Source organism: Glossina fuscipes, unplaced genomic scaffold, assembly GCF_014805625.2.
Source record: "Glossina fuscipes isolate IAEA_lab_2018 unplaced genomic scaffold, Yale_Gfus_2 2, whole genome shotgun sequence".
Lineage (NCBI taxonomy): Eukaryota > Metazoa > Arthropoda > Insecta > Diptera > Glossinidae > Glossina > Glossina fuscipes.
The window spans coordinates 33,949,173-33,961,791 of NW_023998416.1; the positions used below are offsets into that span (position 1 = coordinate 33,949,173).

At 32.2% G+C, this 12,619-nt stretch overlaps 1 protein-coding gene across 6 annotated transcripts in view; it reads left to right on the forward strand.

Annotated features, from left to right (window-relative positions):
* The window catches only part of LOC119634165 (neuroplastin), a 67,070-nt gene extending 58,845 nt beyond the window's left edge, over positions 1-8,225 (forward strand). For 4 of the 6 annotated variants that reach the window (XM_038028164.1, XM_038028165.1, XM_038028163.1 and 1 more), the window contains one exon: positions 8,175-8,225. In XM_038028164.1, coding sequence (XP_037884092.1) covers positions 8,175-8,202 — 28 coding nt within the window. In that variant the 3' untranslated portion in view covers positions 8,203-8,225. Of the gene's footprint in view, positions 1-5,222; positions 5,257-8,064; positions 8,140-8,174 lie in introns of those variants that run through there. The other 2 variants (XM_038028167.1, XM_038028168.1) reach the window with 2 other exon arrangements.
* The last annotated feature ends 4,394 nt before the right edge of the window (positions 8,226-12,619 follow it).

Genomic DNA, 12,619 nt, shown 5'->3' on the forward strand with positions numbered 1-12,619 from the left:
TTATTTTTTTTTTTTTTTTTTTTTGCATTGTAAAAACACTTAAGTAAGAGAAATATTGCTTTTAAGAAGAAAAAGTTTTCTTTTTTTTTTTTTAATTTGTTTTCTTTATTAACATAAACACATAAAACTTTGAAAAGAAAATTTCAATAAAAAAAAAAATCTTTTAAGAAAAAAAAACTACTTTTCGTTTTCTTAATCATCATCATTTTTAGCGATTTTTTGTTGTTTTTGTAATTATGTTGCAGTCATTTCTATTTTGTTTACTCGTGTATTTTTTATAGGCTTGTCTTTTTGTCTTTTTTTTTTTTCTTTCCCGTTCTGAAGACAATGTATTACACCTGTACGCAATGGAAGAGTATTCTGTAAATAGTAATAGGAAACTAATAAGTTTTTTATGTATACAGACACAGCTATGAAATAATAAATGAATTTAGCATCCAAGAGTTTTTGTTGACATGCATGCAGGATTCCATAATGCGTATATCCTTGATCAGTTTGGATAGCGAACTTTCTCACGACGCACGTCTGTGTGTTTTTTTGACGATCCAATTAAATCCATTTTACGTTCAATTTATTAACTATTATTTGGGACTACAATTAGAAAATTCCAAAAATCCAAGAATTGATCTGAATATCATATTCTGTGTTTAGCGGGACCAAAAAAATATGGTCTATTGATAGCTGTTCAAAGCTGATGAAATAGTTAGTTAATAATAAATGCTACCAGCAACAGTTAATCGATCTGCGTCGTTGGTTGTTTACAAAACGAATAAAATATCGAAAATGTCAAAACAAACTGACAGGACCGCCGTCTATCCACACATCTACGTGTAGCGTAACATTTGCAAACACTCGCCAACGTGGCTTACTCGCCAGAACCTTGTTGTTCCTATTACCATCTGTTTATATTTACGGGAAGGCGCTTTTGCTAACCGGAGCTTCAATTTTTACAAAAATTTCTCGATGACTTATTTTCCTCCAGAGAGCAACATTTTCGTCTAGCGTGTTGTCCACAAATTGTCAGATAAGTGAGAAGAATCAAATGCTCAGCGAAGAGCAATATTTCAAATAAAATATTCTTTTATTACGTTCATACCATAAACATGTATGTTCCATATAAATTTTCGGTTTCATATGCACATACCAGCTAAGTTCATAATATTGCATTAATCCATTGGGGACAGAATCATCCACAGAACCGGATATATATTTGTTTCCCTTATATTGACTAGTTTTCTTAAGAATGATCCTAACTTTGGTTTACTCATTTTAGGGACCAAACCAGTACCAAGTTTTACGTTTACGTACTTCTAAGATACTATGTATTGTAAGAAAAAGGCTACATTTTTTCATACTGACTGATAATTCCAATTGAAAATCATTGCACACATGACGGACAAACCGGTTTTTCGGCTCCGAAACGCATTGCATGTATGGTGTGTTTCACCTCGGCCCGAAGGGACGGTTTTTAACATGCCCTTACTTTCATATCTGGTGCTTCACCTTTGCTATGCGCCTCCCCTCAGATGCAGGATTGTCCTAAAGGCGGTGTCAGTTAACGTTTAACTTTAACACCTAAACCTTGTGTCACTTAGTGCGTTTAATCCTACATGATCGGGATATATTAGAAGCATAAATAAATTCCTTCCATTAAAATTGCTCGCTTCAGTTCTTCCAAATTTTCATGTACAGATATTGATGTTTGAATGATATCAGTTTCAGTTGTTTACAAGCTGTCGTTCAGTATGCATCAAATCTTAAAGAGACGGATGTTATTTGCGGAACTGTGGTTTTAACAGGATTAATCTGGAAAAAAATAGAGAAAAGGATAAGCAGTAAGCTACGAAACACTTGGAAAGTAGTTTGCGGGATTTTGCGCAAAAAAAACAATGAAAATTTAAATAGTGTAGCTTGAAAAATTTTATCGCACCCACTCCAAGTCCAGGTCTTCCCCATTTCGATCATCTCTTATTCAGATCGATGTTGTCATATTTAGCTGGTCAACGGTTCACAAAAGTTAAAGATGTGCGAAAATGGTTCGATGGCTATTTCGCATTTTAAATACAGTTAGGTTTTATCAGAAAACACCAGGAACTCAGTTCTACTCATCAATAAGTTGAAATATGCGTAACTCCGAGCAGGTCTTTGGAATTCAAGTTTCCTTAAAACAATAATAAAAGATCGGCACATTCTTAGCTTTCGGGTAATTACATAATTGCGAAATGTGCAACTTTTGTAGATTTTTCTTCAAGGTAAGCAATGTCCTTCATTTGTTCGATAGCGGAATTATTACATCTTTCGTCCGATTTGTTGCATCCCAAGGCAAGCTACGAAAAAAAAATCTCAAAAATTGCCTATAACTTCGATAGGTTAGACGTAGATCGCTTATCGGAGCCACATAAAAGTTCGAGTTACTTATTCGACTCCAATTATGCATTCATAGACACCGTTGGACCACTTAAAATGTTAAATAATTTATTTGATAAATTTTTTATACTTATTTTGAACATACATCTACATTCTCCACGAACATGTAATGTGTACAAATACGCAATCTTGCTCGATCGAAAACGTAAACTACGCTGCATTATGTAAGAATTTAATTTTTTGTTGTAATTTATTAACAACATCTATAAATGCAGTGAAAATGTACGAATGCTGCACAGCAGCTACAATTCCGCTGAGAACTTAAACGTACACCCTCGCTTCACAGTAAAAATCAAGAAGAAAAATCGCTTCATTTTTTGCTTGCCTTAGTTTACGATAAGCATTTTTTATTTTGCACTTTTAATTATTATACAACATAATTAATGCCACTTTAAACTTTCGTAACTACTATTTTGCCTATATAAGTGTGTAGATAAATGCATCTCTAACTATTATCTACGTTCAAAACAATCACTTAGTCTAACAGTCGACTTGTTTTATGTTAACGAGGCAAACTTTACTGTTAGAAGTGTGACGAGTTATAATAAATAACATTTGCTACTGCCTGCAAATGCCTGTAGACTATGAGTAGACTATGGGGTACAAACAATGTTTATCCTTTGCTGGCATCGCAATTTCTGATATAACGTTTATATCTGTAAATTCTCTTACTGGGGTTTCTCTGGCGAGCTCCTCTTTCATGTGGAAAAACCAAGGACAGATTCACTCATTCCAATGAGAATAGGGTCTTCAGGAACAAAGCTTGTATTCCACCAAATACATTCTCTACTGCACTGCATCGATAGGTTCTTGTGTCCCATGCCAAATGAATTTCAAGTAGTTGCTGGCGGACTGCAGATTACGAGGGTTAGATTAGCACTGAAAACATCCGCGCTTGTTAGATTACTATGGGAAATTCTATAATAAAAGAACGTACACTAAGAGAGGTAGTTAGGAAGTAGGAATAAACTTTCACCAGGCAAGGTACCGTAATAAAGCCTGCCTCTCAAGGCATTATTGCCTGAAGCTCTGATTGAACGATAAACAGATCTAAATCCAGCTTCATGAATTAATTCTTTTAATATCTGATCAATAAGTTCACGAACTAATGTTATAATCTTATGTACATATGCCTTTGTGGCAACGTGTGCGGGGCTTAATTGTTCATATTACAGCATTGATTGAACTATCGTACTAATGTATTCCATACTAGGTTGCAATCAAAGCTTGGATGAAATAGTTGCACCTCGCAACTGGACGCAATCGTGGATCAAATTAATCAATCATTTTTAAATAAATTTGGAATGCGATGATTCACGTATATCGACGCAGTCTTTGCAGTGTAAATATTTTTAATTTCATATATTTGTGAGCTTGGCGAATTCGTTATGCTTTCTGCTTCAGCTTTGAGAGTTTTACAGTGTTTGTGAGACACAGAAATGCCCCTAAAAGGAATTTCAAAAAGTGCAGTCAGGCCACGACTATCCATAAATGGTAATCTAAGTATTTATCAGATGCATTATTTACTTATTGCTGTAAAGAAGTTCAGAATGAATGCTAAAAGCCTGGTGTTCTCTTGACGATATTTATGCTCTCCACCGATGGAAGGATGAAGTTACGCATTTTATCATTTCATAACACAGATAAATTTACACTGGAACGGCAGTGAAATACTGTCTCCTTAGCCCAGTTTTGTCGTCTGTGGATCAAAAATATGGCAAGTATATCGCAGATCAAGTTACATGTTGGACATGTTTTGCCCGTACACGTCGCGATACAATTGTCGAAAAATTGAAAAGTGTTATTGCGAAACACGTTATAGTCCTTAGGCGGCATCCCTCAGCAAAATGAAAATTTAAATATTTATTAGGAAAATTCAGTCGGTTTACTATATATCCGCAGTAGTAGCTGATTAGGTAAGAATTCGGTGCAGTAGAGTTTATTTCCCAGTCGATAAAGATGCAACACTTACTGACAACACTGGACACACACGCATAGGTTGCGTACGCCACAGCCCTATCTCTTTTTCTTTGCTCACTACTTTCTGACCATCATCGTGTTTCACGAACAGAGCACAATTCTTAAGCGATTAGTTACACCAAAAAGGCAAAAAAAAAAAAAAAAAAAAACTCGGGGGAAAAAAATACCAGCAACTGTGATTGATTGTCGTCACAAAACGAATGCAAGTTTTCAAGGTCTTTTATACCTTGTTGGTGTGGCTGGTATACAAGAGGCGACTCAAAACGAGTATTGCTTTCTTGCTTGTTCTGTATTTATTTTTCATTGTTAACTAAGCCGTCACTTGTCGGTTTATACCGAAGGTCACAAACCAATTGAGAGTTCAGCTAAACGCCTCATGTTTTTAAAATGTATTTATTAATCTACTCTACGCAAAGATATGATGACGAACTCATAACTTCGAATTATGCTATAATCAAAAAAAAAAACAAAAAAAAACAACAACAACATATATTACTGATACCCTTGATTTGTTAATCTCTTCATTTTAAGTTGTTTATGTTAATGGTTAAATTATGTCTGCCTTATTGGATATATCTTGAATTGTATAACACGTCACATTACTACATCCATAAGTAACTTACACATATTTAGAATAATTGTATGCTCATGCCTTATCTTATGCCATAAATAATCAATAATTGTTTTAATCGCATCAATTTCCTATTCACATACATTTCTCTTCCTACGAATATCTTGTCGTTTTGTCTTTTTTTGTTGTGTTCTTTCACGTTTCTTTCTTCATTTTTCTATATGTAAACCAATTTCGCTAACAGTTGATGATAGCGCCGATGCTCTAATTGAAAATAATAAATAATCATGAGAAAAAGTGAAATATGAAAATAATAACAAAGTAAATAAATAAATTTAAAAAATATCAGATGACTTCTTTTGAATAAATATACAAAAATCAAATCAGAGAGTAATGAGAAGCAAAAAGGCATTCAACTTTAACTACACCGTAGCTACCACCAACAATCCCCCATTTTAACCATCATCACCACCACCACCACCACCATCTGCCAATATCACCGCCACTTCTTCTACTACTACTACTACTACTACTACTACTACTACTAATTCTACTAGTAATCACTATAGCATCACTTAATTCAATCATTTTAAACTAACTGATAAAATTTTTAAGAATTATTAAAAAAAAAAATTAATTGAAACTACAATCGTTTAACTTAATCGATGACATAAATATGAGAAGAAATTTTCAAAAAAAAAAAGAAAACAAAACAAAAAAAATAAAGTTGATGTGACTAAAATTCAAAAATACCACATATAATATAAATATTGAAATAAACAAACTAATCGTATGAAGTAAGAAAAAAAGTTCATTCGCTTTTGAGCGAATCTTGTGCACCCATCATCTCAGGCAAATTTTGCGAAATTCAATGGTTGTTCGCCAATTTTTTGGGCATGTTAGTTAAACGAAGAGAATTATGAACTAATCGCTTTTCATTGCCTATCGCAGTTTTACATAAGGTAGTACGTAATAGATTTTTCCTTTAAGATCAAATCATGTGATTATTTTTTTTTTATTGAAAGCCTAGCTTATGTTTGTCTATTCTCATGGCACCACGATAATTGCGAAGATAATAGGTCTACCGTCTCTAGTACTGCCCGTTCCATTTACAGCAAGTTTCAACAGGTATGCCGATGTCCATGTCAAGCATATTTGGCTTTCTCTTTTCATTATTAAAGCAAAGACGATTAATGGTTAGTACTAAGAGAGACGCGATCATGCACGCACGACTACTGATAGAAACACGGTAGAAGCAGGTAGAGATTTATTAAAAGTATTCGGTGAAAGCACACTTTTTAATAGAACATGCAGGAGATGGTTCGAAAAATTTCAAATAGATGATTTCGGGCGACCATCTTTGAGCGATGACGACATTATCCTTTTTTGATAATATCAGTGGCGGAAAGGCTTGATTCAGCTAAACAAACAAATTTCGTATCGTAATCGGAAGCTACGATTCTAAAGACGGACGAAACATTCCAGTAGACCAATAATTTAACTGTTAACTTGACTGTTCTCAGTAGCATTTATTAACGGATAATGTCATCTTTTTACCCTACATCACTTGTGATACAAGGTATATTAAGTTTGTGCGGGTGCACACAACACCTGAAAGGGCGTTTATTGTGCCGATCAATTCGAAACCATTTTTCGAATCGATCTAAGCTTGTCTGTCTCTCGGATGTCTGTACATATATTGGAATTTTTGGGTCATTTTGATGGAATTTCGTAAACCGACTTGTTTTCGCGTAAGGATGTACGCTATTGAAAATGGTTCGGATCATCATATTTTCCATGAAAAAAGGTTGTAATTCTTGGAATTTCTCTTTTATGGTGCATTTCTCTCAATTGGTGTAAACGGGGTTGGGTGGGGCAATTTTTTGAACCTCTTGCCATATAAGCGTTCCTACGATCCTTTATATAGTAAAAGTAGTTAATCCTACCGAATTTGGATTACGTAGATCTATTCTTTGCATCCCAGCCCATGTAAAGGTTCTAAAGAGAAGATAAAGTTTTATATGCCAAAAGGGTCTAATGTTTAACATGTGTTATGATAATGGCCTTAGTAAATCGAGGAATGGGAATTTGGGTCGCAGAGATCTATTTTCCATATATTGCACCGTAGATAGGTTTTCTGAAGGCGACAAAGCCTAATGTGTGGTTTGTTATGACGAAAACAACTGGAAAATAATAAAACACTTGGCAAGTAGATTAAGTTTGCTAAACTTAGAGCATGTTTAGGTTTTGAGTATCCTCCTTTCAGGGAAAACATACCTAACGTTTACATAAAAATAATGAATAATTTCTAGCGCATTAAACGAAGTGGTGTAGGGTATCTAATGGTCAGCCTTACTTAACTATAGCGTTTTTACTTATCTTTACGTGCTTTTATTCTGAAAACTTATAAACGTTGACATTCAGAATGTTCGAACATAATCGTAAAGGTAGTTAGTTAGGTTTAGTCTCAAAAATATATCGAAAGGAGAAGGAAATGAATCCATGGATTGTCAGTTAATGGGCGTTTAATAAGGATTTGAAACAACCTGGATACATATAGTTGAAAGAAAATCCATAGTCTCCTTATCCTTTGGTGGTGGGTATAAAAATTAATTTTTATATAAGTAAAATTACAAAATCACACTACAGTTTGAATATTTAAAACTTTTAGAAACATTAAATAAAGCAAATCAGATTTTTACATAAATCACCTGGAAAATCAAGCAAAAAATGTTCTCTTTATCATCTCTCCCTATCTAGCACCGTATATTATTTATGAATTTTAATTCATTTCATATGTACAAATATACGTATGTGTGGCTGTTTTTTTTTTTTTTTTATAATTTATTAAATGAAATGGAGAAAAAAAAAAGCATTTGAAAGATTTTTTGTGTAGAAAAGCAAGTGAAAGTATATAATAATGTCTTTTCTTTTTCTTTTTTTAGAAAAGCTAAGAAATTAATTTAAAAATTGTATCATAATTAATGAATGAATGATTTAATTAAAATTATTTAATATCATTTGAAATTAAAAAAAAATAACCCAAGATCATGATGTTATTGCATGTAATTATCATTATCTTGTAGATTTTCAAAGATTAGTTAGATTGCATCGACCAAAGCCAACAACAACTCTCAATATTCAACTAATCAACTCGTCTTGATTGTTATTCGATTTGATTTGTCTGTATTTGCAGGAGAAAGAAAAGGAGAAATTACGATTAAAATTCCTAGCAAATGTGAACAAATAAATTCTTTTCTAGTTATCCTTTCTTTTTTTTGTTTCATTTTCTCTTTTTTTTTTTTAAATTAAGTTACATTTTATGCTATGTAAAAAAAAGTGTTTAAAATAAATCCAGGCTAAACATTCTAAATATGAAAATAAAAAATTAAGTAAAATAAAATAAATAAAAATAAAGTAAAAAAGGAAAAATCAAAAAAAAAAAAACAATAAAAATAACTACAAAAAGCGTAAAATTCACACAAAACAAAAATTCAAACTCGGATATATATATATTTTTCTTTTTTTTTTTTAGTTAGTGAAAAAGGTAAACTCACACAATAAACGAGATGATAACGATTTTAGAATTACAAAAAAAAAATAAAAAAAAATTAAACATAAATAAATAATACATTCATACATACATGCATACTTAAACCAAGAAAAGCAAAAATAACTTTTTCCAACGCGCGAAAAAAAAAAAGATCAAAAAACACTCTGTTTAATATCTGTTTGATAACGATATACCCCCTCAACGATTGACACAACTATGAAGATTAAGACTTTGCTCGAAAGACTATAAAAATCCATATTCGTCCAAGGTGCGAATTTTTATATTTATCCACATTACAAAAATAAATCTCGAACTCTTCTTGACTAAACCTTTTAATTCAATTCAATCAATCATTCTCTTGCAACGTTATTCCTTCTCAATAAACATCATGACGCGCAAATTAAAATGAAAACTTTCCCCGAAAATCTATGAAAATCCTATTCGACTATGATGAATTTTATATATGAACCCACCAAACTTAGGGACAAACAATTTCGTTACTAACAAATTCATCCCTCGCTTTAAGACCTTTTTCGTCTTCTCCATTATCAACAGTTGCGAAGAAGAAGACTTTATCCGAAAGCTTAATAGTAAGCTTTTTCGTCGAATGACGAAATTTCTACTTACTGACATACACGCAGAATGAATGCCATGCACGAAGAACAGAATTTCCCAGAGCCATATTCGTTTAAGGTACTAATTTTTTATACCCAACTTAGCTACACTCAAGCTTTTGCGTTTAAGTTTATCCTCAAAAACTTGTGTTCAAATTTTCAACATCAATTAACGATAAGTAGGAGCCATATTCATTTAAGCTGCTATATACTCATCCTAAGAGCCGTCTTAACACTTTCACCATAAATGAATGGCAAGTAGGAAAAGCAACTTTCGGTGTTCAAGGTTTTTCCCGAAGACTAATGTTACGATCTTCACCCTTAACGAACGAGAAGTAGGAGAAACAGAGCTTTCCAGAGCCATACTCGTCTAAGGTGCTACTTTCTTATACCTACCCTAACTATCAGTCTCTCTTTCTTTCTGCATCGGTAATGAGTGAAAAGTAGAAAAAGCAACATTTTCCAGAGTCATATTCATCTAAAGTGCTAAATTTCATACGCATTCTAGCTAAACTCAAGTTTACCTGTTTAAGGTCACCTCCAAAACTGGTGTCACGATCTTGACCCTCAATGCCTGGTAAGTAGGAAAAGCAATATTTTCCAAAACCGTATTTGTCTAAGGTGCTAATTTTTTATATCCTTACATATTAAACTGTCTGTTAATAAGGCTGGATCAGGGCTTGGCTTCATGAAACGCTTGAAAGAAGCCAGCTGAAGAGAATTTCTGGGTCCACGCATCGCAAAAACATCGTACATGTCGTTGGTTAGGCCTAGGCTTGAATACGCTTCTGCCGCATGGTCTCGGCCCTATCGTTGTCACGTAGATGCTATTGAATCGGTTCAAAAACAATTTTTACATGTTGCATTAAGGAGTTTGCCGTGGGACTCTTAAGCTCAACTTTCAAAGAATGAGTCTTATATATAATAGCTTTACGTTCACTTGAGAAGCGTAGTTTCATTTCAGGCATTGGCTTTTTAGTTAAGTCTGTGCTATAGACTCATCAGCCCTGTCAAATGAAATCAACTTAACTTAACTTCTTATCCTGTTTGTGGCCTTATTTCGATAGACGCTCTACACAAGCCTAAAAAAAGCCCTCTACACCCTTTTGGTACTGTTGTTACTACACCTTAGCAATACGTGAAACTAATTAACTTACGTATCGTACTTAACTAATGCGATGTTTTTGGTATTTTTGGCTTACGTACTCTTACTCCTTACTTGCATCTCGATGATATAGATCCTTTATCCACTCATACAATCATTTCCCTTTTATAATAAGATATATTTCCCTCGAACTAAATGGCTTAATATAAACAGTAATTAACTAACCATCTACCTATATCCCGAAATAGTGTAACTCTCTTATTATAGGATACGGAAATTTAGTTTTATCCATTCTTTGGGTCTTTATACCCTGCACCGCTTGTGTTACAAGCGTAGATTAACTTTGTGCGAATGTGTACAGCATTCAGAAGAAATTGCGGTAGACTCATTTATAAAATTTATCTGTCTGCCTGGCTGTCTGTTTGCCTTGTTTTCTTGGATTCACGCTTCAAGCCGCCATTGTTGAGATGTGTTGATGAATTTGTATACTAATACTTCTTCACTCAAGGACGAATGCTACGGGAAATGGTTCGGATCGGATTATTTTTTTAACCACTTCTCTTATAACGCATTATGTTGAAAATTCGATGTGAAGACAGCCGTAGGGCGGTGTAGCGGATTTAATGGTGGGCTTTCTGCGACTGTAATATTTTTATTTGTTTAGAATAACGGTAGAAGGTATAAACGCTTCTGTTGCAGCCGAGTATTATTTTCTTATTTGTTTTCTTGTATCAATAACGTTTGCTCCCTAGTAAGCATCGATCTGCGATTTATCTAATACATTCATTATTATTGCAACACTCTACCCGCTAACTATGGGTATTAAAAATTGGAGATTAAAGCGAATATAGTTTTATTGCTTGTTCAACTTGCATCGAACTTGACGTACTTGCCTTCAATTTTATTGAGAAATAAGTTCACGTTGGGGATTATTATGTGAATAATTTGGAACTGAGAAAAAAGAACATCTTCTTCACAACATAAGCTCCCCTTTCTTGCCACGATTTCCCTCTCACATCTCCACTATTGTAAACTACTGTATAAATTTATGTATAGTAAACAAGCGATTTTCGTTCATTAATTTAAAAACAAAAAATAAGAAGAAATTTATTTTCCGAAAATTTATACATATAGATGTATATATATATACTTTCCTATGTATGTATTATTCGATTTATGAATTTTTTTTCTACTTTCTCTATATACCACCAAATTCCAATTAGGATTCTTGCTGTGTAACTTTAATAAGGGACATGCAAAGATAAACACAATTATTAAGTAACAACGTAAAATAAAGTAAAAAGTAAATAAATAAAAATAAAGGTGCATAGAATTCGTAAAAGAAAACAAAAAAAAAAAAAAAAAAAAAAAAAGTTTTTTTTTTTTTTTCATTGAAAAGTTGTTGTGTTAAATTTACAGACTAAGATTATGTAGTTTAATTAAATATTTATAAAATTAATTATCCAAATAAATAAATAATAAAAAAAAAACAAAGTCAAGTAATATAATTATAATTAAATAAAGAAAACGTAAAAAGCAAAAAAAAAAAAAAAAACCAACTAAAAATAAAGACATGATACAACCAACAACACTAGGAATTTAAAAACTTTAACCCTAAAATATAAAAAACAGAAAGAAGAACAAAGTAAAACATAACAACAACAAAAGTAAGTAATCTCATACAAAGTTTGCCTATTGATAATATAAATAGCAAACGAGTTAAAGAGAAAATTAAATTAAAATTAAAGTAAAAAAAACACAGTAAAAAGAAAAATGAAAAATTATTGAGTATTTCATAGATTATAAAATTTAGAAATTTTTGTAAGAAGATTTAACAAGAACAACAACAACAAGAAAAAAAAAGAAGAAAATGTATTAAAACAAATTAAAATACAATTTGTTTTTATTTTATAATTTAAAGTGCATTATATAATAAATATAAATAGTATTCAAGAAGAGAATAAAAACAAATTAAACGATAAAATACAACACTGTTGAAATGTTGAATTGTATAATTTTTAATAAATTGAAAAAAAAAAAAAACAAGAAGAAAAAAGCAAAAGAAAGAAAAAGAATAAAAATCCTTAAAGTAAACCCTTATATAAATATAAAAATATAAATGACCGAAAAAAATTAAGACAAGACATCCGCTCTAGAGCGGATTTGTATACTCACCACACGGGCTTTAATACATTTAGTTTCTAACGGCAGTTTTTATTTTTATTTTTTTTTTATTTTATAATGTAAGCTATAGGTAATAGTTTGTATGAACTGCAGGAAAAAAGGTCTTCCCACTTTGCTGGAAAATCAATGACCCTTAGGATAGGGATATGCCATTCGTACTTTTCGAAAGAAATATAAAATAAAAC